Genomic DNA, 27,749 nt, shown 5'->3' with positions numbered 1-27,749 from the left:
AAAAACATATTGTCTGATAAATATGTTCACCATTTTAATTCGGTGGATCAAAATCTTATTTTTAAAATCTGACATTATAAGACATGTTTTATTAAATAAGTTTTTTAATATTATTTTTTCTTTAACTTTGCTTTTGAAGTAATTTGATCACACTTGACAATATTAATTATAATTTTAGATAATAAAATCAGAGGAAGATCAGAAGTTTTCTTTTCAAGTCCCATTTTTCACTATTAGAAATGGAAGTTATACTGGTACTTTCTTCAATTTTATTTTAAGATAAAGCTGCCAGATAAGATGGGCATTTGGAATTTGGGGGATATGCTAAACTGAGACCGTTTTGTCTTTCAGGATTATTTTGACATTGTGAAGAATCCCATGGACCTTTCCACCATCAAGCGGAAGCTGGATACAGGGCAGTACCAGGAACCCTGGCAGTATGTGGATGACGTCTGGCTCATGTTCAACAATGCCTGGCTCTACAATCGGAAGACATCCCGGGTCTATAAGTTCTGCAGTAAGCTCGCAGAGGTCTTTGAGCAAGAAATTGACCCTGTTATGCAATCCCTTGGATATTGCTGTGGACGCAAGGTACAGTTGAAACTTTTTCTGGAAAATGAACTACCCTTGTTAATCCAGCCAAAAAGGGTATTATGATGATATGATAAACTCAATATTTTGGCCACACCTGTGTACTGAGAAGGACCCAGATGGAGTCTGGTCTCTTGTAAAACAGTTGATTGTCTGAAGCTAGAGGTGCTTATGGGGGAAGGCCTTGGATTAAGCATTCCTGGCTGCCCCAGTGTCCATTCATCTATCTGTAATAAATGTCTCTCAGACACTAGGGACTTCCCTGGTGGCGCAGTGGTTAAGAATCCGCCTGCCAGTGCAGGGGACACGGGTTCGAGCCCTGGTCTGGGAAGATCCCACATGCCGCAGAGCAATTATGCCCGTGCACCACAACTACTGAGCCTGCGTTCTAGAGCCCATGAACCACAACTACTGAGCCCGTGTGCCACAACTACTGAAGCCTGCGCGCCTAGAACCCGTGCTCCATAACAAGAGAAGCCACTGCAGTGAGAAGCCCGCGCAACTCAATGAAGAGTAGGCCCCACTCGCCGCAACCAGAGAAAAAGCCCACACGCAGCAACGAAAAACCCAAGGCAGCCATAAATAAATTAATCAATTTTTTAAAAAAAAGTCTCTCAGACACTAATTCTATCCTATTGTATCCAGAAATGTCTTTAAATAGATGTGAGAATCATTAGAAGACTATCCAGTATACTAACAAATAATTTACTAGCTAAATCTAACTCCATATTGGACAGAACATTGCATGGCAGTAAATGGGATATATTTTTAGTATTTTCTCCTTTGTTTTTGCAGTATGAGTTTTCCCCACAGACTTTGTGCTGCTACGGGAAGCAGCTGTGTACAATTCCTCGCGATGCTGCCTACTACAGCTATCAGAATAGGTAAGCCTTGAGCAGTTTCTTGAATCATGGGACAAAAAGAAGGTCTTAGGACGAGGCATGCTCGTCTGATTGTAGCTTGGGTACATTTCATTATTTCTCTCCTGAAGTTTCCGTTAAAAGGGCTAAAATTTCATTGTTTCTCACTCAGATAGGCCCATGGTCTCTTAACTTAAAAGCATGCTTGTATAGTATAAAATTTTAAGCTCAAAACTGCTTGCTGCACTAGTTAGATCAGGTACATGTGTTAAGCCAAAATGTAACCATATGAGAAAGAGTCTGAAGTGGAGAGTAACTCTAACAAAGGTTGACTGCCTTTTTTAAGATAATAAAGTTGAAACATTGTATTTTACCAATGTGTGTGTAAATATTTGCCTAGCTAATTTGGCCTGGACAGTCTGATGGAAAGACTTGTGTTTGCTCTAATTCATTTAAAAATTTTAAACCATAGACTTTTTCTTTTTAATCGGTAGCACAGTAAGAATGAGATTGGTATTTTCATTGAGTTTAAGAATGACTCCCTTCATGAGGTGGCCTTTTTGGAGTTAGTGAGTGGTAGGTATGCTTTTGAAGTATTTGCTATTCTCTTGAAATGTGGAGATGGCTAAAGAATAGATCTCCTATCTTAAGTAGAGGAAGAATGAAAATAATTTTTGTTGTTGATTCCCTTACCTAATTACAACTTCCTGGTTTGGGGGGTTGTTTTGAAAATTAAGCTATTTTGTATCCATTGCTTTAAGTGACTACATGTTGCCATAGCATGAGGGCATCCTACCTTGAAACATAGGTTGTAATTCTTTGTCAAATTCAATTACATTGCCTCCATTCTATGAATTGGCAACTAAATTCTTTATGTGACCAAGATGAGGCTTCATGCCTGTTCTTTGTTTCTAGGTTCAAGTATTAAATGTCAGCTTTAGGGTTTGATGTTTTGATTATTTTTATCTTGTTTGCTTATAGTAATTACATATGTTCTAATACTTTGAAGAAGATAGGTTCAAGTATTAAATGTCAGCTTTAGGGTTTGATGTTTTGATTATTTTTATCTTGTTTGCTTATAGTAATTACATATGTTCTAATACTTTGAAGAAGATAGGTTTTTATTTTTTCAAAGGTACATGCAGAGGCCTGAATAATTTGGAATTTTGCAGTTACTTTTCTTCCAATTATGTTTTTTTTTTAATTATTTTGATTTTTAAAAAATATCTAGGGAGGGCTTCCCTGGTGGCGCTGTCGTTGAGAGTCCGCCTGCCGATGCAGGGGACACGGGTTTGTGCCCCGGTCCGGGAAGATCCCACATGCTGCGGAGCAGCTAGGCCCGTGAGCCATGGCCACTGAGCCTGCGCGTCCGGAGCCTGTGCTCCGCAATGGGAGAGGCCACAACAGTGAGAGGTCCGTGTACCGCAAAAAAAAAAAAAATATCTAGGGAATTCCCTGGCGGTCCAGTGGTTAGGACTCAGCACTTTCACTGCGATGGCCTGGGTTCAATCCCTGGTTGGGGAACTAAAATCCCGCAAGCCATGCAGTGCGGCCAAAAAAATTAAAATTAAAAAAATAATTTAAAAAAAACATATTCAAGGTAATTAATGACTCCCATCAAAATCCTATTTTTAAAAAAAAAGAACTGTTGACCTAAAAATATCTTAAGACAAGATTTCTAAGCCTTGTCCAGCTCACTTATCCTAGTGAAATGCTGGTTTGAGGGGAAAGATGGGTGTCCCTGGACAGGCACCTCTACTGGAAGTGCAGCCAGCACAACTGTCCTGCTGAAAATATTTTAACATTTGGAATTCATTTTCTGTCTTAGCATGCTCTTCTATTGATAGAAGCATTTTAAAACTAAAAGTTTGAAATGATACTGTGGCCCAAATGGAATCTTTCCTATAGTGACAAGTGTTGTTCTGGAGGTTCTGGCCCCTCCATTTACAGTTTTAGCCCCATGATCTTTTGCACATTCTGTAATGTATCAAGCTTAACCTTCTTGTCCATGACATGGGCATAGTAACACCTTTCCTGACACCCTTAGTTGTCAGTCTCCAATAAGACAATGCTTTGGAAACTGTTAGGTGCAAAATACAGCTATGAAATTTTAAGAGAACAGGTTAAAATTAACTATACCCTGAAAAATGCCCCCACTGCTAAGTGCCCAACACAGTTTGGGTCTAGAAGGAAGAGCAGACAGCAGATTGCTTGCCATCATCTCTTAAGTTTGGGGGCCTTTTCATTGTTGCTTTTCACTGTTCCTGGGTCCTTTGGACCCTGCCTTGGCTGATTTGCATAGATTTTGGCTGTATTGCACTTGAGAGCAATTCAAGTTCGATAGAATGGATGGCATCAGTGTGCACTACTGCCTCCTCAGAGGAGGTTGTTGATAGGGTGCAAACAAAGGATTGTTTTGAAAGTTCTGAAATGTCCAATATTACTTATATATAGGACTTAATTTTTATTGAGCAAAAGTAATATATTTTCCTTAAGAGTAGAAACGTAAATAAAGGAGTTCTCTTTTATGCATAATACATTTTAAGAGTGTGAGCATATACTGCTCCTCAGCCGAATCTCACAAGGTGTGCTTCCTGGAATACAGAACTGGAAGAGGTACCACGTTGTGAGTCTGTGAAAGCAGTGGTCTAATTCTGCAATGGACATTTCAACTTACATTTTCATTCTCAACCTTGACTGTTTATGAACACTATGGTGTTCTTTTGAATAATTGTTTTGGTAGTTATAGTCCTAAACTGGGCACTTAGAATAGGAAATTCTACAGACTGTTTAAACAAGTGAAACTAATAGATAAGCTAGTATATGGTTACATTTTCACTTGTTTCCACACTTTGAAATTTTGAAAGTAAGTCATGTTGGCAGAACTGTTCTATAACTTTAACAGTTTATTATCGATAGATAAGAATAGATATTATCTATTATCCGAGTTATTTATATATACTGATATGGTACTTACAACAATCTGCATTTGAAAATTTACTCCATACATTAAATTACCCTTACAGATGAACTCTGCAGCTACATTGTGCTAACTTTAGGTACCCAGATGTACATCATCATCAGATTATGTGAAGTGTTTCTCCTTTATAATTCCATATTCATCAAACTGCTTCCTTCACGTAAGGCAGAAGGTCATCTAGGCTCTTATGGTTGAAAAGTGAATCTCTGAACCATTGTGCATTTCCAAGATGAATAAAGTTTGGACTAGGTATAAGATAGGGGCAAGTCTCACATTAACATCTGTCACCCACTGATTGATTACCAGAGTGGTTTCAGCCTACTTGACTAGATGGGTGGGCTGTCATCATATCAGAAGGGAGCTAAAGGGAGGCCGGGGCCCCTCCCTTTCCCCTTACACCTAAACAGGTTCGATTCTCTGACATCTCTGGCCTTGCTCTGGGACAGACACACTGTCCCTTCCAGTTTCTGACCCTGAGGTTCTTGGGAATGGAAGTTAGTTATACACAGAGGGCGTAGGTTTCCGCAGCCACCCCAGGGGCTGCCATTCAGCCATCAGTGCTTCACTCTGGGCCAGTTTCCTCCAGTGGAAAATGATGGGTTTATGATTCTTGTTCCCCAGATGTTGCTAGGCTTGATGTCCTGCTTGAATAAAAGCTAAGAGTTTAGTTTTTCCAGGATTTTAAAACCGTTTAGACTCACATGTAATTACCGTGGCAATTTCATTTCACAGTGTGTTCCGTAGTCCTCTTTGAGCTAGCCCACAGTGGCTGAGTTTGATCATAATAAATTGGAACACTTTCATTCATTTTTTAAAAGGAAGCAATTTGGCATTGAAGGGGTATCTTTTTTTTGCATATTGTTCTGATTGCTGCTTAATTGGTTTATAGTTTGTATAGTATAATTCTTTCTTGCCAGTGATGATCATGCCCTTCTACACATGGAAATTCCTTTTACTACATGATTTCAAGCCTCCATAAAAATATTTACAAAATAGTGAATAGCCAGAATATTACTGTAGTTCATTCAGAGAAAGAGATAAGTATTTTTAAAAACAGCAGTGTTAACCTGTTTGTTCCTGGTCGTTTTTAATCTTGGCAGACTTTGTTGATTTAATTAAGTCTAAATAAACTGGTCCCAGCAAGAAACTCTTATTAATCCAGTTGCTACACACAGTGAATCTGTCGTGTTCCTCATCAACAGATCTGAAAAATTAAATAATCTTGAGATGTGTGCATGCTCTAAAGTTTTATACTTTTAATTCACTGTGTGTGTTTAGTCAGTGAAATATAGCAGACAGAATGCTCAATGTGTTTAATTAAGATTAGAATTAGAACTTGTGGGGACCTATTTTAGTGGTAATGAAGACAAACTGGCCAGGCGGTGGCCTGAATCTCAGTTGTTTGTAGCCGTGCGTGCATGTGTGTTTGTGTGCGTGTGTGTCTGTGTCTGTGTGTAGCTGCAAGCTGCCGCATCTCCTTCTGCCCATGTGGTTCAGTGTGGCGCTCCAAGTCTCGTCACAGTGTCTTTAACACTAATCCTCTTGGCATCTTGTAGATGTAGTTTTGAGCACTAAAACCGCATTTTGTTGTGCTGCTGTCGTACCTTATACTCATCCCTTTTGCTTGTGTAATTCACCTCATTCGGCTTGTTTACTTCTACAGTATTCCTTTGTGCCCATCTTGTTTATGCAGCATCAGCCTGCATTTTTGTTGATTTCTCATTTGTGTCCTTTCCAAACATTTTAACTGTTCTTATTTGATAGCTTGAGCCCAGGCTCTATACTATAAGAAATTGGGGTGATGGATAATTTCTCAAATGCAGATTGTGCTTTAAATATTAAGTCTCTAAATTTGCTTAACTTGGATTGTCCCCAAGTTAGAGAAATCACTGAGTATCTCAGATTGATGAATGATTGGTCCCGATACCAAAAAGTTTAAATTGAAGCTTAGAATTGAATTTTAAGACTGTTCATGGATTTACATATATTGTATTGTTCATACAATATATCACAGTTTTTCTCTGTATATTCTTACTGATAAATGGCTGGAAAGTCTTTGACCCCGATTGCATTTCTGTTAAATGTTTGTCTAGAATATGGATTTGGTTTCATTTCTATTGTAACCCAATTAACTGAGTGATTAACATGTGAAAAATAACAGGAGAAAATTAAAACCAGTTCTGAGTGCTCAACATTTTCATACCTTTAAAGATCTGGCTTAATACCGGAAATAAAATCTATGAATTGCTGTCAAGCATAAATTTTCCATTTTGAAAAAAAGCTATTTCAGTTTAAATTGCTTTTTTAAGGCCTTTTGTCAGATTGTTTTGTTCAAAGTAAATTTTTTCCATCTCAAAACCTGTAGTTATATCTGGTTTTCTCTAAGTAATAACAAAATCCAAACTCCTAAAATTAGGCTCCTTGCAATTCTAGTATTAACAACTGCTTGAAAACATTTGCATCTTGGAGCTGGACGAACCCGTTGTTAGTGATGATGGCCTGGGATGTGTGCAATGAGACCGAATGCTAATCAATGCTTTGCCTTGGCTTTCTGCTCTGTGTTGTCTTGGTGTTTGCGTCTTACCTTTATGTCTGTGCTATTTGTTCCCTCCCCTGTTCTCTAATCCTGCCCTTCCCCACCTGCCCCTGTTCCTTTCATTGTCCTCACTGACCCATCAATCAACCAACAACGCCCCCCCTTCGTCGTGGTGATCTGCCCTGCTCTGATTGGTGGCTTCGTTGCTTGGGTGACTGTGTGTTATGATGGACCAGTTCACCCAAGTATGGCCTTCTTGCTGACAGGTATCATTTCTGTGAGAAGTGTTTCACAGAGATCCAGGGGGAGAATGTTACCCTGGGTGACGACCCTTCACAACCCCAGACGTAAGTACCATCCTGTCATTTCTCTCGGGGGTGACTCTGAATTGTTGTTTTGTTCTCATCCGTGATTAAAAGGGAAGCACCACTGCCACCCACTGTGACTTTTCTGTAGTGTATCTTTCATATTACTTATACCCACATTCATATTTTACAATGTAGCTGTTGTAGCTGAATCCCAGCGCCACTTGCACATTCTTCCCTCTGCTTGAGACCGTGATGCTGTAGCCCCCACTGCAGTGCAGCGGTCTCTCTTGACCTTGCTCTATCTCTTCTTCTAAAACACTTGCTTTTTCCTAGTGGCTGTCAACTTCCATTTGGGAAGATTGTAAATTTTCAGTTACACCTAAGAAACCAGGTAACCCTAGTCACAGAACTAACTGGCAGTAGCAAAAATGAGTCTTGCGTGTATACCCCGTCTGTAGCATTTAGTTGATCTTCCACTGAAACCTCTGTCCTTTAAGTTGCAGAGGTAACAGAACCCAGGTGGTGAGACCCCAGTGAGTACCTGTATCTCCTTCCTCTCTGGAGGTTGGACTCTTGCTCACAGCTCCAGCATGGACAGGCATGAGTTAGTTCGTTCATTCCCTCACTGAGTTCACCATTTCCTCCCTGATGCTTATCCTCTGATGGAGTTACTTTTGAGTAGGCAAATGGCCAGAATGTGGTGAGAAAAAAGCAAAAGCAAATCCACAGATTGGATAGTCAACTCATTTACATGCTGGAGATACCTAAAAACCTGCCAGCCACCATAGCTGCCTAGGACTACCAGCGTTTTGTGGTCTTTCTTTTCTCCTGACTCTGCCATGATTCCTGCCACTCTGGGAAGTCTACTGTGTGACTGTCCCCCCAAAGGCAAAAAGACTTCCCACCGAAGCAGTTTCCAGCACTGTGGGACACTTACTCTGCAACTCAAGTTTACTTTATTCAATCGCACAACAAACCATACCCACCTGTAAGATACATAAACCAAAATGACAGAAATTTTACATATTCAATTTTTCTATCCCTTGTCAATTTAATTCTTTAGTCCAATTGTGTGATTAATAATTGGATTGTATAATTCTGTGAATCAAGTAATTCACATATACATATATAAAAGTACCACAAAAATGAAATACTCAGCCCTTTAAGAATAAGTAGGGCTTCCCTGGTGGCGCAGTGGTTGGGAGTCAGCCTGCCAATGCAGGGGACATGGGTTCGTGCCCCGGTCCGGGAAGATCTCACATGCCGCGGAGTGGCTGGGCCCGTGAGCCATGGCCGCTGAGCCTGCGCGTCTGGAACCTGTGCTCTGCAACGGGAGAGGCCACAGCAGTGAGAGGCCCGCGTACCGCAAAAAAAAAAAAAAAAAAAAAAAAAAAAAGAATAAGTAAAATATAAAATATCCCCAAGTACATGCTGACTTGTGTCAATGAAGGAATATTGTAATTAGAAGAATTGATAATACCAGTGTTGGTCAAATTCAGCAGTCATTCACCATATAGATTTGATTGGAAATTAACAGGTTTTAATCTCAACATAATTTTGCCACTGTATTTTGACTAGCCTTAAATTAAATCTTGTAATAAGTGCTGATGATAGTTTGGAGGAAATATTCCAAGGAAGGCAGAGAAAAATAAAAGGTAGTGCTTTCTATAGAATTAAATGTCGTATGTTCATGCCATTAGTACATCTACTTGAGATTTCAGCTGACCATCATTTTACTTTTTATGTGAAGAACTAGTTACAGAATAATATCCCAGAGACCCTATAGTTTATACTCAACAGATAAATTTAGTTAATTAACATTTTTCCTTTCCCCCCCTCCCAAAAAAAACAAGGACAATTTCAAAGGATCAGTTTGAAAAGAAGAAAAATGATACCTTAGATCCTGAACCGTGAGTATACAGCTGTTTTCTTTCTGACTTTTAGGTTTTAGTTTCAGATGAGGAAAGTTCCTCCTTATTGTTGGGTTGTGGGAGAAGACACTGGAAATAAATATATTACCCTGGGAGGAATTTTTTGTGTGAAGTTATTTCAGATGTGGATTCTGTTTTAACTCACACAAAAGATGTATGTCTCTGTAGCATGCTGTCCAGCTACTGAATTTTAACACCCTTTAATGTAAGATTAGATGGATGTTTTGGCTCTATTAGAATCTCTGTAATAACTTCGTCATCGTTGTCTTTAAGAAGCCATTTAGTGTGAATCTTTAGAGACTAAAGGTAGGAATATTTGGTGGAGGGGTGCTAGTATCATTTAAAGGGAAATTTCAGAAAGAAAAAGTCTTAAAAACCACTTTTTAAAAATAAATAATGAGAAGCCCAGTGTTGTATGTTCTTGTCACCATCTTTGGTATGGTATATTTTCAAAGGTTGTTGTCAGATACTTTGCTTTCCTCCAGTGATCAGTGAGAATACTCAGTATGTAAATTTTGCTTTGTAATAACCCCTTAAAGAGGCCTCAGAGCGCCTTCCATGTGGCTCCTCCCCGGTCCTCAAAGCCGAGTCCTGAAGGCACCCCAGTGTGTGGAGATGCCCATTTTGTTCTGTCACTGTGGTGAACGCCCGTCCAGGGTTGCTTGGTGAGCACAGGCTCCAGCACTGTTGGGAGTTTGGTAAATGTGGCTGTGGTGCATCCAGAGCTGAGAAACACATTCTCCCCTCCCTTGGCTCAACTTCCCAGCTTCCAGCGGAAGACACAGACTCCACTTCCCATTGAGAGCTGACTTAGTCTCTCCTGCCAGCTGTGCCCGGGTGGGGTTGCAGGGGGAGCACGTTGATTACTTAGCAAAGCGCCTGGTGCATGAGGAGGCTGCTCCCTGTCTCTTTAGTCTCTTTAGTGTCAGTGTATTGTTTGTCCTGACTAGCCGTCTCCCTGTTCACATTGTGTGCTCCCCGACAGTTTTCCCGTTTCCCTGTGATTTATATTCAGTTTTTAAATTTTTTAAATTTTATTTATTTATTTTTTAAATATTTATTTATTTGTTTAGTCGTGCTGGGTCTTAGTTGTGGCAGGTGATCTCCTTAGTTTGTGGCTCGCGGACTCCTTAGTTGCAGCTCGTGGGCTCCTTATTTGTGGCATGCAAACTCTTAGTTGCAGCATGCGTGTGGGATCTAGTTTCCTGACCAGGGATTGAACCCAGGCCGCCTGCATTGGGAGTGTGGAGTCTTAACCACTGAGCAACCAGGGAAGTCCCCCCAAATTTTTGTTTTATACTGGAGTATTTACAATGTTATGTTAGTTGCTATACTCACTTTTCAGTTTCAGAATACGTTACATTGAAGCAGTAGTTGCCAGGCAGTGGGGAAGACACAGATGAATAAAGGGGGCCTGTCCTCCAGCCGTTTGTCTTCCAGTAGGACAGACGGATCATAGCACAGGCAGCAGGAGGCAGTAAGGTAGTCCAGAGTGGGGGACCCTGGCCCAGTGGAGAAGGTGTCACTCATTTGGAAGCAGGTGTTGGGGGTGGTGGGCAGAGCATTCTAGACACAAAGACATAAAAGGACATGGGATGTTCAGCAGCACTGCAGGTGAGCTCAAGTGCAGGGCATGTAGGGAGCGTGGATGGAGCCCCATAGGACAAGGGGGCAGAGGGTGCTGGATTCCCTCCTGTGTGTGCTGGGAAGGGCAGCAGCTGGGGCAGGACAGCAGAGAGCACTGAGGATGGCCGACGAGGGTCGCTGCCATTCTGCACAGTCTGCCTGTGTGTGTCCTTTTCTCCTCCGACAGAGCAGGGACAGAGAAGCTGGATTGGGCTCGATCTGTGGTGGAAGGCTTGCTCAGCAAGGGCAGTAGGATGGTCAGGGGCCGGGGACTCGAGCAGCAGTAATGAGAGCAGGCGTCAGGTTACAGGGACCGGCATCTAGCATGACAGGAAGAGCCAGGACCCAGGACCGTTTGGAGAAATGTGGTACTTTCTAGCCCCTCAGCCTTCCACAGGGTATAAGTTGTGGTGGCTTTGAGGGCATGGCTGAAAAAATAGGTTTTGACCTTCAAGCATGTTGGCGATTAAGTTTCCTAGGTGAGGTGACAGGGCCCAGGTGAGCTATGGCGGAAGCTGTGCAGAGGGCAGGTGGCGTGGTGCATCCCAACTTCTCTAGTGTTTACTTTAAGAAAGGCCGTCATTTCCCACCCTTGTAACTGACTCAGCAGACGTTTCCTGCGCCTGGGCTTAAGAACAAGGGTTTGTAACACTGACGGTATTGTTCTCTGTTATTTAAGTCCATTTAGTCATGTGCAGTCATCTAGAGCAAGCACTGGTCTTGAAAATCTGTAGTAATATCAGAAATACTGACCTGCAAAATAGGCCTTCGTCATAATAATTTTTAGAAATAAATTTTCACTTCCGGTTACAAAGCAGATTGGGAGAAGAGAGGAAAGAGGCATTTGTGCAAAGAAAGGGAGAAAGTCAGTCTTTCCTATAGAAAATATCATACTGATGCATTTTTAAAAATATGACTCAATTAGTCAAGAGATGCATTAATGCTGCAGATTCTTGAAGTCATCAAGGGGACGAGGTGTGAGCACACCACACGGGCTCTGTAGAAGCTCCATTATGTATGTGGCTCCGTGTGTCACAGTGCACTTTCTTTGTCTTCTAGTTTCGTTGATTGCAAGGAGTGTGGCCGGAAGATGCATCAGATTTGTGTTCTCCACTATGATATCATTTGGCCTTCAGGGTGAGTAATTTCCTGGTGATTTCCTGTGATCTCGGGAAAGGGAAAGCAGTTATGCACAGAGTAGAGGGGAGGATGCTGGCTGCTACTGCGTTTCATTCATTGTTGTCAGCAAGAATCCGGCAATTAGATGGATGGCAGTTTGTTCTAAATTTAAGTCTTAAGTGTTTGCCCGCTTTGGGAATTGTAGAATCAAAGCAGTCTGCCTCTTCACTTTTGTATAATGATGCGATTTTAATTGCCAACAAAGTATTTTAATGCTGCATTTCACTGGTTTGGCAACATATACTGTTTTATATAATCTGATCATACCCATTATTTTTTTTGCAGCTTTGTGTGCGACAACTGCTTGAAGAAAACGGGCAGAACTCGTAAAGAAAACAAATTCAGTGCTAAGAGTAAGTTGTGGAAGGGTTTTTGTATTTTTTTGTCTTACCCTTGAAGAGAATCATTTGCCTTGATCTTTATATGAAAGTCAGCTTTATGATCAGTCTGTGTTTTAGATGAAAGTTTAGAAACTTTCATCTAAAACACATATAGTAAACTTTGTGAATTCTGAGAGAGAAAATCTGTCAGCAGATCTTTCTCAAGTAGCTTAGAAATAACACACACACATCCTGGGCATGCTCAGCCCTGGGCACCTGCGGGGGCGGCTGTTTGCCCATCAATAGGTGTGGGCCCTGCTGTTGTGAAGAGTGACCCTCTGGGGCCCTCTGGGAATCAGCCAACATCACCAGGACTGGCAGGAGCCTGGTCTGCACGAGGGCTGGTTGGGTGTGTCGCTGCCGCATTGGGAGCGGCTGCTCGTGTCTGCGAGGAGCAGAGGGCGCCCTCTTGCTACAGGAGTAACTTTTCATAGGTAGTCTTCACTTTGTTAGAGATGACACTTTTCAGAAGTGTACAGGGCTTCCCTGGTGGCGCAGTGGTTAAGAGTCCGCCTGCCGATGCAGGGGACACGGGTTCGTGCCCCGGTCTGGGAAGATCCCACATGCTGCAGAGCGGCTGGGCCCGTGAGCCATGGCGCTGAGCCTGCGCGTCCGGAGCCTGTGCTCCGCAAGGGGAGAGGCCACAACAGTGAGAGGCCCGCCTACCGCAAAAAAAAAAAAAAAAAAAGAAGTGTACAGTGTGTCGTCTTTGTCAACTCGGCTGCTGCTCTCACTTCTCTCCAGTAGGACAGGCAACTAGCACACCACTTAGGGCTCCCCAGCAAGAGCCGGGCCACCTGAGGAGCTGGAGTAGAAGAGAGATGGGATGGAGGGAGAGGTCTGTGGGCAGGAGGGAAGGGTGGCAGGCAAGGAAGAAGCCCCTCTGAAGCCTTCCAAATCAGCGTTAGTTCACGTTCAAACTGTGTCATTACCAAAATCCACAGTTATCCTATCACTTAAACTCACTCTTATAAAATCTTTTGAAATATTGATGAATTCACCAGCTATTATAATATTTCTCTTTAGGTCAGGGTTTCTATACTGACATTTGGGCCAGAAACGTCTTTGTTATGGGGGCTCTCTTGTGCTTAATTAGAATTTTAGCAGCAGGCTGCTGCCCACTAAATGCTGGTAACACTCCCCGCCCGCCCCCCATGAATGGTGGCCGTCAGAAATGTCTTCATACATTACCAGATGTCCTGGGTTGGGGGCGTGCAGGTGAGAACCCCTACTTTAAAGGATCCATTCTGAGTGATGTCACTAAAGCAGTCAGCTACTTAGAATCAATCTCCTGGGCCAGAGCTTTGGTGACCAAAACAGAAATTGCCAGGAGAGCTAGACTTCAAGAGAAGAGCAGTTGCGGCCAGAAGAGAGAGGGGTAGAGGTGGGGGGGCGGGGTAGGAGAACCTGAGAGCTGGCTCAGCCCCCACCCTCCCCTAGTGTCCAGAGAATGGTGGAGAGGGATATGTGGACCTTTGGCAAATGAGCTTCAAAGATGTAGAACCTTCACTTACAGAAAAGGACCTTAGAGGTGGTGTGTCTCCCCCGGGTTTTTGATTTGAATGTGTATTAGCATCATCTTTGCAAGTGTCTGTCGGTCACAAAAGAGAGGTTGCCTCATTTGCACTGACTTAGTGCAGTGGGCCCTTCGTGTCCACACGTGTGGGACCTGTGGGTACAGAGGGCCTTCTGTACTGCACCATTGTATGTCAGGAACTTCAGCATCCTTGGATTTTGGTGTCTGAGGGGTTCCTGGAACCAGTCCCCTGTGGGTGCAGAGGGACGACTGCATTGAAAATATCTTCCAGCTGCTGGTCAGAGAGTGATACTAAACAACTGACTCTCCACCCAAAACCACCTCCCCATTAACGCCACATGCACAACGCAACTCGGGTGGCTAAAGGGGCGAAAAGTAACAACTACAAATGCTTTGGAGGTCAGAATAAGAGAGTGTTTTTACTGTGTTCAGTTATGAACAACCTTCCTAAAAAAGATAGAGCCCAGAGGTCAGAAAGCAAAAGGCTGAAGGATTTGATCACATAAAGGGAAATATAAGGCTCCCATCATTGCACCATGGCCAAAAATATACATGGTGGGGTACAATTTAAAATGTCCATTTTTAGACTCAGCAGTTCCACTTTGACGCATGTCTCCTACAAAGATATTTGCTCATGTGCCTAAAGGCATGTACAGGGCCGTCCGCTGCAGCACGATGGGCTGTGGGGAGTGGAAACGGGAACCTAAACTAAAGCACATGGCCACCCTGTGGGAAGCCCGAGGCACCATCACAGTGAGGGTGGCCTGGGCCCTGCTGTCCAGTGGGAGGGGCTGCTGCAGAAATGTCTGCCCTCAGTGCCTGAACTTGCTGGTCTGGAGGACACCTCCGCATGGCACCGCAGCATGAGAACAGCCCTTCTTTCCCCAGTACTGAGTCTCTGAGCACATGCTGGCTGCTCTCCAGGTTTTTCACGGTGCCGTCCCGTGTGTAAAGCCCATGGCTCTTCTCTCAGGGGACATAGCAGAGCACCTCTCCAGCCCTCTTCACGGCATTCAGTTTGGTGCTTGTGACCAGACCGTCATAATTGTCTCATTTAAAAACTATTTTGGGCTTCCCTGGTGGCACAGTGGTTAAGCATCCACCTGCCAATGCAGGGGACACGGGATCGAGCCCTGGTCCGGGAAGATCCCACATGCCGTGGAGCAACTAAGCCCGTGTGCCACAACTACTGAGCCTGCGCTCTAGAGCCTGCGAGCCACAACTACCAAAGCCTGTGCACCTAGAGCCTGTGCTCTGCAACAAGAGAAGCCACGACAGTGAGAAGCCCACACACCGCAATGAAGAGTAGCCCCCACTCGGCACAACTAGAGAAAGCCCACTTGCAGCAGTGAAGACCCAACTCAGCCAAAAATAAATAAATAAATGTATTTTAAAAAATAAAATAACTATTTTCAGAGTGAAGTAAGTCAGAAAAACAAATACCGTATATTAATGCATATATGTGGAACCCAGAGAAATGGTAAAGATGACAGGTTTGCAGGGTAGAAATAGAGACACAGATGTAGAGAACAAACATATGGACATCAAGGGGGGAAAGCGGCGGGGGGGTGGGGGGGATGAACTGGGAGATTGGGGTTGACATATACACACTAATATGTATAAAATAGGTAACTAATAAGAACCTGCTGTATAAAATAAAATTCAAAACTATTTTTAGTACAGGTAATTCAGGTAATTTGGGGAAAAAATGTAAAGACCTAATTTTGAAGGTTTACTCCTATTCATTATGTGAAAATCATAGTGTGTGTAATCGTAGTTTCACAAGGGAAGGGGGAGCTCCCTGCACCAGCACAGGGTGGCCCTTCTTAGCTGTGTCCTCCCTTTCTGGATTGGAAGCCACCTCATGAGGGGACAAAACTTGCTCAGCAGCGGCATGGGCGGGAGTACAGGGGGGCGAGAACGTGAGGATTTTCTTCTGGGCTTCACAAAGAGTAGATGAGGTGGTCCTAAGTCCTTTGTGCCTGATCCTCTTTCTTCTCAGGTTGGTTATCTCAGCTGTGGGGGGTTGAAATAAGGGGATCCAGAGCATGACTAAATAGCTGTGGAAAGTGTGCACGTGTATCAGTGTGAAACATAATTCTACTTCTCATTTTTATAGCTTTTAAAGTTTTTATTTTTTAATGGGGTCTTTATTTCATTGCCATTGTAAGTTTTTTTATCACTTTTATTGAGGTATAATTTATATACCAAAAAAACTCCACCATTGGTATGTTTATTGCAGAGAAACTAAAAAGCCTAAATTTTGCAGATATTTCTTAACCTCAGTAAGGAATCTTCTAAAATCCTATCATCTGTAGTCACTGTTAACCTTTTGCAGCTTTCCTGTCTAGTCTTTTATCCCCATATGCACAGAGTTTTTCTATGCTATGACTGTATGTGTATTTATATGCTGTGTAACTCCTGGCCCGTCCCTGGGAGAGGGAGGATACAGAGGGGCGGGGAGGAGGAGCCCACCAGCAATGGTGCTGGGCAGGTCTGCGTCCTGGGACAGTGTCCCTTGCCGCCCAGGATTAGAATGCTCGCAGAGCGAGGTAGCCCTTGGCTGCCTGCTAGCTTAGCTGTCTCAGACTCTGCACCAGGACTCTCATCGGAGCTGGGCAGGAAGGGGCATTTGTGCCATCCTGTCTCTGAGGCTGTGCCAGCCCTGCCTTCCATGGAAAGCAGTGGCAGGCTCCCCATTTCTGTTAAGAGTTCTTCAAGTGTGCGTTCCACCCTTGGGGCACAGCTGTGTGGGCACAGCCAGGACCAGGTCTCTGTCTCACTAGGGGCTGGGCATGTGGGGCAGGAGGCAGGGTGGACCCAGTGTGGCTCCCTCGCCGTGCCTGCTCCCCTGCTTCACCCCAGAGCCCATCTTCTGTCAGATTCGGGTCCACCTTTGTATCTCTTCTGCCCCTTACAGTTAGAAAAAGATGGAAATATTGGGCATTTGACAGCAGTTTTCAATGTGTGGAATGCCTGAGATTCCAGGTTCCACCTTTCTTTTATAAAATGCTTATTACCTCATAGGACACATTAGATCTCTTATGTATTTGGAGAATGTTACTCCTTAAAATACCAGACTAGACTGAAAGAGGTGGATTCTGTGACCTCAACCCTCCCGAAGCCCTCTCATCTGCTTGTGCTGGACTTTGCAGGACTGCAGACCACACGGTTGGGAAACCACTTGGAAGACCGAGTCAACAAGTTTTTGCGGCGACAGAATCATCCTGAAGCCGGGGAGGTGTTTGTCCGCGTAGTGGCCAGCTCAGACAAGACGGTGGAGGTCAAGCCCGGGATGAAGTCACGGTTTGTGTGCAGACTTTCCACTGGGCACCCCATGTGGTTAACCAGAGCCTTGCTTTCTGGCAAAGCTTTAGAGTTTGCATAATTTGAAAGCTTTTCATCAGTTAGCATGTAGCCACCCTTCTGTCAGTATCCCATGTTCATCAGGGGAGGTGGAATTCCTGTCTGAGTGAAGCAGTGTCACAAAGAATGGGGTCAAGGCTCTGAGCTGCCTGGGCCCGTGGAGGAGCTCTGGGCCATTGGTCAGAAAGGGCGACCTCGCCTCCGGCTTCTCTGCAGTGAGCGGGTTTACGGCAGCAGGTCTCGTCTGTAAAGCACTTTGTAAATGGTAGTAATGCATGCAAACATCAGGCTCTTTTATTTCAGGTTTGTGGATTCTGGGGAAATGTCTGAATCTTTCCCGTATCGAACCAAAGCACTCTTTGCCTTTGAGGAAATTGATGGAGTGGATGTGTGCTTCTTTGGGATGCACGTCCAAGAGTATGGCTCTGATTGCCCCCCTCCAAACACAAGGTAATCCTCTAGCTCCTTTGGGGTGCGTGTCGCGTGTTGTGCTAGCGACCGAGGCTCTAAACATCTTAGAGAACTACTAGTTAGTTTCGTTAGTTCGTTTTCTGCTAAGCCAGTGGGAAGTGAAGAGTTTTGATGACTGTAGAGTGCTTTGTGTTGTAAGCACACATGGGTTTTGATCCTGGTCTTGCTGTTGCCCCTGTCTTACCTGGGGCAGGTAAACCTATGGAGAAGGGGGTGGGGACTGCTGCACAGGCCGGGCTTCTCTTTGATGCACCTATGAAAATGTCACACCTCTCCTGAGAGTTATTTCATGTTCAGTCAAGAATCTGGGTGAGGGCTTCCCTGGTGGTGCAGTGGTTGGGAGTCCGCCTGCCGATGCAGGGGACACGGGTTTGTGCCCTGGTCTGGGAGGATCCCGCATGCCGCGGGGCGGCTGGGCCCATGAGCCATGGCCGCTGGGCCTGCATGTCCGGAGCCTGTGCTCCGCAGCGGGAGAGGCCACAACAGTGAGAGGCCCGCATACCGCAAAAAAAAAAAAAAAAAAAATCTGGGTGAGAAGGAATTAGAAGTGGCTTTTCCTAATTTGCCCTGATCTCTCCACGGTTCCCCATGGTGAGTGATGGCATTGCCTCGTAGTTCAGTGATGAAATTGAATTCTGTTTTATTGATTGGTAGCAGAGCTTGGTGATGGCAGATTTCTTATGTCCTGTTTGTGGCCAGTGTAAATGCTATCAAAACAGAATTTATTTCTGGAGCTTTTTTTAGATGCTGGTGTTTGGTTTCAAGTTTGGGAGATAACCTGAACTTTCAATTAATTTCTTTCTCACCCTGCCCCCCAGGCGTGTGTACATATCTTATCTGGACAGTATTCATTTCTTCCGACCCCGATGCCTCCGAACAGCTGTTTACCATGAGATCCTTATTGGATATTTAGAGTATGTGAAGAAATTGGGGTGAGTTTAATTCAAATTATTCAGAACTAATAAAAACTCTGTTTTTAATTTTCACTGTGTATTTTGTGAAGTAACACAAGTATTTCTTAAGGTTTTTTGTGTTTATATTTTGATGTCCTTAAATGGATTCAGGGGTCTCCAGAGCACCCTTCAAGCCAGATGCTCTGTTGGGCCACTTGGGTCTGGGGCTCCCAGCATAGCTCATGTGCTTTCCCTGCCTTCTGTGTTTTTCTCACATTCTAGTCTGTTTTTTTAAAGCTTTATTGAGGCATATTTTATGTATCATACAATTCACCTGCTTCAGGTGTACATTCAGTGATTTTTAGTAACTTTACCAAGTAATGAAGCTGTCACGGTAAATCAGTTTCAGAACATTCTCATCCCCCCCACCCCCATTAAGATCCCTGCACCCATTTGCTGTTCATCCCTTTTGGACCCCTGCCCCCAGGGACTACTAATCTCCTTTTTTGTCTCCATAAATGTGCCTTTTCTGGACGGTTCATAGAAGCAGAATCCTACCAGATGTGGTCTCTTGTGTCTCACTTCTTTTCCTGTCTCTCTTCTTACGTTCTAGATCACATTTCTTTCCCAAATTTGGAAAAGAGATGTTTGATTGAAGTGTCTTGAGCAGAATGAATGAGATCTAGTTTGTCTTTAACCCCTTAGAAAAAAATACTCAACTTCCTTTCCAATGTGCAGGAGAAAAGTAGATAGGAAATTCAGTGCATCCACCCTGGGGACAAGCCGTCTGATACGCCTGACACGTTGCCATTTTCCCAGGCTCTCTCCTGTGTCACAGGTTCCCTTGCAGCCTTAGCCCCTGCCTGACATGCACACCCAAGAGGGAGGTACCGTTGGGCCAATTTCCAGGCTGCATTTGCACTCTGTAGAGATTTGGCTTTACCTTAACCCCCTTCCCCAGCACAGTGGTTTGGAACCTCTCTTAGGCCTCTCACATGTTCTGCCAGAAGCATTTTGTAATTTCTTTTTTGTTGTTTTTCTTCATAGTTATTTCTGTCCTTGCTTTGGTCCGTGTTCCTCAGCTGTTACTCCTCAAAGGCAGGGATGATTTCGCTCACTGCTTCCATCTGAATTGTGTGTATGTCCTGCAGGTATGTAACAGGACACATCTGGGCCTGTCCCCCAAGTGAAGGAGACGACTACATCTTCCATTGCCACCCCCCGGATCAAAAAATCCCCAAGCCAAAGCGCCTGCAGGAGTGGTACAAGAAGATGCTGGACAAGGCCTTTGCCGAGCGCATCATCCATGACTATAAGGTGCCCACACCTCTGGGGGTGGGGGGCGCTCCTCACCACTGACTCCCACATCTTCACGTGTCTCCCTCTGTGCTCACATGGGTTAGAATTATATCTACTTATGAGTATTGGAAAGCAAAAATTAAAAAATTTTAAAATCATAAACTAAGAAGCAACTTCTCTGCTGTCTGTCAAGATTTGCAGTCAGCAGTCCAAGAGAAGTGGCGGCAGATCCTGTGAAACCATGCGCCTCAGGAGTGCGCGGTCCCCTCTCCATGTCGTGGCCTCCTCCCCAGAGTGTCACCCAGCCCCCCTTGTCTCACCTCTGTGCTTGTTCACTTTCCAGGACATTTTCAAACAAGCAACTGAAGACAGGCTCACCAGTGCCAAGGAACTGCCCTATTTCGAGGGTGACTTCTGGCCTAACGTGTTGGAGGAGAGCATTAAGGAGCTGGAACAGGAGGAAGAAGAGAGGAAGAAGGAGGAGAGCACCGCGGCCAGTGAGACCCCGGAGGTAAAGCCCAGGGGCCCCGGCGCGTGTGCTAAAGGCTGCGCTCCAGCAGGTCAGGGAGTGAGTGGGGGCTGCTCGGTTCTCAAGACATGGCCTCCTTTGTCTGTGGTGGTGTTTTCATACATAACCTCACCATGTTACTGCCCACCACAGGGCAGGCCTGGGCCTGGGGGCACAGCTCACACTGGGTGCTGGGCGAACTGGAGACACCTCACCTACTAGGTGGACAGAGGGGCTTGCTCTGGCATCTCTGGGCAGGACAGCGGGGCTGAGACACGGCAAGATGAGAGAGGAGGGCGCCCTGCCAGGGAGCCCGGAAGAGGTGCTGGAGATGGAGATGGAGACGGGTGTCATGATCAGGAACCAGTCAGTTCACGTTACAAAGGACTTGAGGAGGAGACTCTTGTTTGCCAGGCCTCATTCTCTCTCCTTGTTGTAAACTTTCCCCCACTCTTCACTGGGTGTTCATGCGTCTGTGCACTCACTCTGGTCACTGAGCCCCCACCATGTGCAGGCACCGTCCTGAGGGGTGCAGTGGGAACTAAAGAGATCTCCATCCCTGCCCTCAAGGGATGTGTGTCCTAGTGTGTGGTGCGTGCTGAGATGGTGTAGAGCAGACACGAGGGAAGAGGGCAGATGCAGCCCCTTTGGGAGGGCCTGTCTGGGGAGGTGGCATCTGAGCAGAGACTGACTGGTGAGAGGAACCCAGAAGATCCAGGCGGAGGAGCCTCCAGCAGGAGGAGGAGGGTGTCAGAGTCCGAGTCGGGAGCGAGCGTGCCGTGTTTCACATGTTCAAGTAAGAGATGATGGTGGTTTAGTTGGATTCGTAGCTGTCGGCAGTGAGCAGCGTATGATGTGTTTTGAGAGTAACAACCTCAGAACTTAGGGCGCATCTTTGTGGCACGTGAGGAAGATCCTGGATCGAGGCTGCCTGCTGGGTCTGGGGCCTTAGAATTGAGTCAGTGTTGCTGCGTCTCCCTGAAGGGGAGAAGGAAGGGAGAGCACACTTGGGGGAAGAAGTCAAGAATTGGCTGCAGATGTGTTAATCTCGAGATGCCTGTTACCAGCCGTGCAAGCCTGGGGCCCCCAGGAGGGCTTGGGGCTGCATGTGGAGCCAGCATCCGGAGCCAGGGGTCTAGGATTGAATGTCTGCATGGCTGCTTCGTGCCAGGCAGCATGTGCTTTAGGGTGTGTCCTTTTTGCAAGACAGCATCCCTAGCCCCTTCCAAAATGGAGAAAGCGTGGGTGAGGATGTGACAAGTACTCATGTCACAGGTGGGTCCCGAGGAGAGGTCAAGGGCTGTGGTCACCGTTCTCTGCCTGCCTTTTGCTGGACCTCCCTGGAGGCAGGACCCATCATCCCCTGGAACATTGGGTGATTTAGGGCTGGAGATGCTGCTCCTCAGGGACTGGAGAGATGCCGGCAGGTCCCTCCCTCAAGCTGACCTGGAAAGTTGGGCTGGATTTCAGTGGAAACTTGGAGTGCCTGTGGGAGAAAGACCACAGCCAATTAGTGAACCCAGGTTCCTCTGCCTCTGCCGGACAGACACCCAGGCACAGGAGGTGGCCTGAGTCAGCACTGGCATCCAGGGCTCAGGGGGTGCTGGGAGGAGAGTCTGTGCTGCCGGCCGAGCTGCCACAGAGGGGCTCTGAGGGGGACACAGCCCTGGCTGTGTGCCCGTCGAGGAGGAGTGCCTGCCTCCAGCCAGTAGAAAACACAGGACCAGGAGAGACGGCTTCCACCTGCTCAGTGGTTAGATCCCAACTAGCATCCCAGGTGTGTTCTTCCCTCCAGCCTCCACGTGATGTGCGGCTGTTGTGGCACAGGCAGTGCTTGCTTTATGTTTGTCACCACTGTACCCATTTGGTCCTGGCCAAATCCGGGCCCTGCTTCCATACTCATCTGCTTCCCCTCAGCGGTTTCCTCTGAAGGCAGCAGTGTTGACAGCCACTCACACGGCCTGTGCGCAGGCAGGTAGGGGTCTGCTCGGCGGTCTCCTGCCTCAGCCCCAGCTCCCTGGAGCCCCCGCAGCAGGAACTGGTGGCCTCCCTGCTGGACATTGGAGCAGGAGGCTAGGCAGGGCCGACAGCTCTGAGTCTTATTGCAGGGCAGCCAGGGCGACAGCAAGAACGCCAAGAAAAAGAACAACAAGAAAACCAACAAGAATAAGAGCAGCATCAGCCGAGCCAACAAGAAAAAGCCCAGCATGCCCAACGTGTCCAACGACTTGTCCCAGAAGCTCTATGCCACGATGGAGAAGCACAAAGAGGTGGGGGTGGGTGGGGTGGGGTGGGGGCGGACCAAGTGCAGAGGGAGGAGGCCCGGCCTGGCGACACCACACTGCTTGTCACCAGTGCAGTTCAGCCCCGGGGACAGCAGGAGTCGGCTTGGTCCTTCTCTCTGCGGGGCTGACGCTGCTCCTCCCTGCCATCCCCCAGGTCTTCTTTGTGATCCACCTCCACGCTGGGCCCGTCATCAACACACTGCCCCCCATCGTCGACCCCGACCCCCTGCTCAGCTGTGACCTCATGGACGGGCGGGACGCCTTCCTCACGCTGGCCCGGGACAAGCATTGGGAGTTCTCCTCCCTGCGGCGCTCCAAGTGGTCCACGCTGTGCATGCTGGTGGAGCTGCACACCCAGGGCCAGGACCGCTTCGTCTACACCTGCAACGAGTGCAAGCACCACGTGGAGACGCGCTGGCACTGCACAGTGTGCGAGGTGAGCGCGGGGCTTCTGCTGCGCAGAGCTGCCGGCAGAGCTGGCGAGCCCATGGCGCTCTCGGGCTGTGCGTGTGTATTTCAGGGCAACTGTTAGACAGTTGGCATTTTCTAGGGAGAAAATGACCAGATGAATGCTCATCTGTCCACTCCACTAGTCCACTGTTGGTTTTGAGATTGTGTTTTGGGGTTCACGAATGAGAGGGTTTCTCTCGATGTTGGTGGGGTTCCTGCCCTGTGCCTGTTCTGGGGCTTAGCGCCAGCCGTCCAAGGCAAGAAGCAGCCGGTGTCTGCTCACGGGGCAGCCTGGTCCCAACGGCATGTGTCCGGGGTGCAGGGGGGAGCTGGTCTTCAGGGGATGGAGGGAAGCCAGTGAGCTTCCCTGGGAGGCAACATTTGTGCTGACCTTTTCAGGATGCGGAGATGGTCACAAGGCACTTTGTTATTTTATTTGTTGTGTTTTGTTAACACCAGCTCTGTGTCAGGCACGTGCACAGGCCTCTCAGTGCAGGGTGGGAGGGCAGAGAGAAAAGAGCACGGTGGTGCTTTGGTTCCATTGGGATTCTGACTGGTTCCTCTACTGGTGCTCCCAGTCTAGGCTTGCCAAGAGGTCGGGATTTCCTGCTGTTGTCAGGCTGGGTCCCTTTGGTCGGGTCTTGAGCCCCTCCTCCCTTGTCCTGGTGGATCCCGTGGTCAAACCACACCGGCACCCCCTCTGCGGGGGTCGCGGCCTGTCCCTGCCACAGACAGACGGGTCACTCGCACGGGGTATCACATGCTCTGCCTCCCCCCGCAGATAGTCAGACTCCCCTCCTGCCCAGTCCTCACCTTGCTGGTGTCAACGCCTAGATAGTCCCCATAGGCGAGTGCTCCACAACAGCAGCTCTGTGCTCTCTGGGGGCAGAGGGGGCCTCTATAATGCTCTTGTCTCTCTGCCACTCTCTCCAGCTTCCTTTTGTCCTCTCTCTTATTTCCCACTGTGGGGATTTTCACGTCCTTGTTGTGAGAAGGTTAGTAGTCCTGGTCACAGGGCTCATCCTCCAGATCTGGTGCTTTGTGGTCTCCGTCTCCAGGTGCAGCTTTTAGAAACCTGGGGAGGGGGCATTATGTTGCCATGGTGCGAGCCCAGGGCTTTCCTCCTGGTAAAGGCCTCTCAGCCCCAGTGCCCGCCCACTGGCTGCCCGGCAGAGCTCTGGGGATGCACCGAGGGCACCTGCAGCAGCCCCAGGGTGTAGGGGCCCCAGCCTCGGGGTGCTCATGAAGCCGCACACACTCCCAACCCCAGCCGCTAGCAGGTTGGGAGAAGGCAGAGGGGCCCCCAGAAGAGGGCGAGTAGGTGGACCGGTGGTCTCTGGAATTTCTGGGCTGTGGAGTGTTCCCGGGAGTGAAGGTTCCGGGGAGCAGACATATTTGGCATCTGTGAGCCTCGTGGGGATGGGGGGGAGCTGGTGGTCGGGGCCGCGTGCTGACGCTGGCTTGTCCCTTGTCCTCACCTGCAGGACTACGACCTCTGCATCAACTGCTACAACACGAAGAGCCACACCCACAAGATGGTGAAGTGGGGACTGGGCCTGGACGACGAGGGCAGCAGCCAGGGTGAGCCACAGTCCAAGAGCCCCCAGGAGTCGCGGCGCCTGAGCATCCAGCGCTGCATCCAGTCCCTGGTGCACGCCTGCCAGTGCCGCAACGCCAACTGCTCACTGCCGTCCTGCCAGAAGATGAAGCGGGTGGTGCAGCACACCAAGGGTTGCAAGCGCAAGACCAACGGCGGCTGCCCAGTGTGCAAGCAGCTCATTGCCCTCTGCTGCTACCACGCCAAACACTGCCAAGAAAACAAGTGCCCCGTGCCCTTCTGCCTCAACATCAAACACAAGCTCCGCCAGCAGCAGATCCAGCACCGCCTGCAGCAGGCCCAGCTCATGCGCCGGCGGATGGCCACCATGAACACCCGCAACGTGCCTCAGCAGAGCCTGCCTTCCCCTACCTCAGCACCACCCGGGACCCCCACGCAGCAGCCCAGCACGCCCCAGACGCCACAGCCCCCCGCCCAGCCGCAGCCCTCGCCTGTGAACATGTCACCAGCCGGCTTCCCCAGTGTGGCCCGGACTCAGCCCCCAACAACGGTGTCCACCGGGAAGCCCACCAACCAGGTGCCGGCCCCACCGCCCCCTGCCCAGCCCCCACCCGCGGCAGTGGAGGCGGCCCGGCAGATTGAGCGGGAGGCCCAGCAGCAGCAGCACCTGTACCGGGTAAACATCAACAATGGCATGCCCCCAGGGCGCACGGGCATGGTGACCCCGGTGAGCCAGATGGCCCCCGTGGGCCTGAACGTGCCCCGACCCAACCAGGTCAGCGGGCCCGTCGTGCCCAACCTGCCACCTGGGCAGTGGCAGCAGGCGCCCATCCCCCAGCAGCAGCCGATGCCAGGCATGCCCAGACCCGTGATGTCCATGCAGGCCCAGCCGGCCGTGGCCGGGCCACGGATACCCAGCGTGCAACCGCCCCGGAGCATCTCGCCCGGCGCCCTGCAGGACCTGCTTCGGACCCTGAAGTCCCCCAGCTCCCCACAGCAGCAGCAGCAGGTGCTCAACATCCTCAAGTCCAACCCTCAGCTGATGGCAGCTTTCATTAAACAGCGCACGGCCAAGTACGTGGCCAGTCAGCCCGGCCTGCAGCCCCAACCCGGCCTGCAGCCCCAGCCCGGCCTGCAGCCCCAGCCCGGCCTGCACCAGCAGCCCAGCCTGCAGAACCTGAATGCCATGCAAGCCGGCGGGCCGCGACCCGGCGGGCCTCCACAGCAGCCGGCAATGGGCGGCCTGAACCCCCAGGGCCAGGCCCTGAACATCATGAACCCGGGGCACAACCCCAGCATGGCAAGTATGAACCCACAGTACAGAGAGATGCTGCGAAGGCAGCTCCTGCAGCAGCAGCAGCAGCAACAGCAGCAGCAGCAGCAGCAGCAGGGCAGTGCCGGCATGGCCGGGGGCATGGCGGGGCACGGCCAGTTCCAGCAGCCTCAGGGACCCGGAGGCTACCCCGCGGCCATTCAACAGCAGCGGATGCAGCAGCACCTCCCCATCCAGGGCAGTTCCATGGGCCAGATGGCGGCCCAGATGGGACAGCTCAGCCAGATGGGGCAGCCTGGGCTGGGCGCAGACAGCACCCCCAACATCCAGCAGGCCCTGCAGCAGCGGATTCTGCAGCAGCAGCAGATGAAGCAGCAGATCGGGTCCCCGGGCCAGCCGAACCCCATGAGCCCCCAGCAGCACATGCTCTCAGGACAGCCGCAGGCCTCGCACCTCCCCGGCCAGCAGATGGCCACATCCCTCAGTAGCCAGGTGCGGTCTCCGGCCCCTGTCCAGTCTCCACGGCCCCAGTCCCAGCCTCCACATTCCAGCCCGTCGCCACGGATACAGCCCCAGCCTTCACCACACCACGTCTCGCCCCAGACTGGTTCCCCCCACCCAGGACTCGCAGTCACCATGGCCAGCTCCATAGATCAGGGACACTTGGGGAACCCCGAACAGAGTGCAATGCTCCCCCAGCTGAACACCCCCAACAGGAGTGCATTGTCCAATGAGCTGTCCCTGGTCGGCGACACCACGGGAGACACCCTAGAAAAGTTTGTGGAGGGTTTGTAGCATTGTGAGAGCATCACTTGTTTTTTTTTCCCTTTCATGTTCTTGGACCTTTTGTACTGAAATCCAGGCATCTGGGCTCTTTTTATTCCTAGATGGAACTGCTACTTCCAAGCCATGGAAGGGTAGATTGCTGTTTAAAGAAACAATACAAAGAATATATTTTTTTGTTAAAAACCAGTTGATTTAAATATCTGGTCTCTCTCTTTTTGTTTTTTTTTTTTTTGTTTTTTGTTTTTTTTTGGGGGGGAGGGGGGTTTTGTTTGGATTCTTTTTGTCGTCATTGCTGGTGACTCATGCCTTTTTTTAACGGGAAAAACAAGTTCATTATATTCATATTTTTTATTTGTATTTTCAAGACTTTAAACATTTATGTTTAAAAGTGAGAAGAAAAATAATATTCAGAAACTGATTCCTGAAATCATGCAAGCTTATAATGTATCCCGATAACTTTCTGACGTTGCGGGAGGATTTTTTCTATAGTGAACTCTGTGGGCGTCTCCAAGTATTACCCCTGGATGATAGGAATTGGCTCCTGAGCGCACACACGTACACACCCACACACACATCTATCTATACATACTGGCTTAAGCCAAACTCTTGTCTTGCAGATGTAGAAATTGTTGCTTTGTTTCTCTGATAAAACTGGTTTTAGACAAAAAATAGGGATGATCACTCTCTTAGACCATGCTAATGTTAATAGAGAAGAAGCATTCTTTTCTTTCTTCTATGTGAAACTTGAAATGAGGAAAAGCAATTCTAGTGTAAATCATGCAAGCGCTATAATTACTATAAATAAGAAAATTCAAGAAGATTCAATCACTGTATAGAATGGTAAAGTACCAACTCATTTCTTATATCATATTGTTAAATAAACTGTGTGCAACAGACAAAAAGGGTGGTCCTTGAATTCATGTACATGGTGT

General features: G+C 47.9%; 1 protein-coding gene across 2 annotated transcripts in view; it reads left to right on the top strand.

Annotated features, from left to right (window-relative positions):
• CREBBP (CREB binding lysine acetyltransferase) overlaps positions 1-26,826 on the top strand; it is a gene marked incomplete at both ends in the record, with an annotated part of 134,723 nt that extends 107,897 nt beyond the window's left edge. For both annotated transcript variants that reach the window (XM_079719511.1, XM_079719510.1), the window contains 14 exons: positions 352-591; positions 1,387-1,475; positions 7,234-7,314; positions 9,129-9,185; positions 11,892-11,969; positions 12,297-12,364; positions 17,084-17,234; positions 17,598-17,744; positions 18,584-18,697; positions 19,810-19,975; positions 20,301-20,468; positions 22,574-22,735; positions 22,905-23,186; positions 24,685-26,826. In XM_079719511.1, coding sequence (XP_079575637.1) covers positions 352-591; positions 1,387-1,475; positions 7,234-7,314; positions 9,129-9,185; positions 11,892-11,969; positions 12,297-12,364; positions 17,084-17,234; positions 17,598-17,744; positions 18,584-18,697; positions 19,810-19,975; positions 20,301-20,468; positions 22,574-22,735; positions 22,905-23,186; positions 24,685-26,826 — 3,945 coding nt within the window. The remainder of the gene's footprint in view (positions 1-351; positions 592-1,386; positions 1,476-7,233; positions 7,315-9,128; positions 9,186-11,891; positions 11,970-12,296; positions 12,365-17,083; positions 17,235-17,597; positions 17,745-18,583; positions 18,698-19,809; positions 19,976-20,300; positions 20,469-22,573; positions 22,736-22,904; positions 23,187-24,684) is intronic.
• Positions 26,827-27,749: the final 923 nt, after the last annotated feature.

Source organism: Hyperoodon ampullatus (assembly GCF_949752795.1).
Source record: "Hyperoodon ampullatus genome assembly, chromosome: 14".
NCBI lineage: Eukaryota > Metazoa > Chordata > Mammalia > Artiodactyla > Ziphiidae > Hyperoodon > Hyperoodon ampullatus.
The sequence above is the reverse complement of the archived record's forward strand: the minus strand, read 5'-3'. Positions and strand labels throughout refer to the sequence as shown.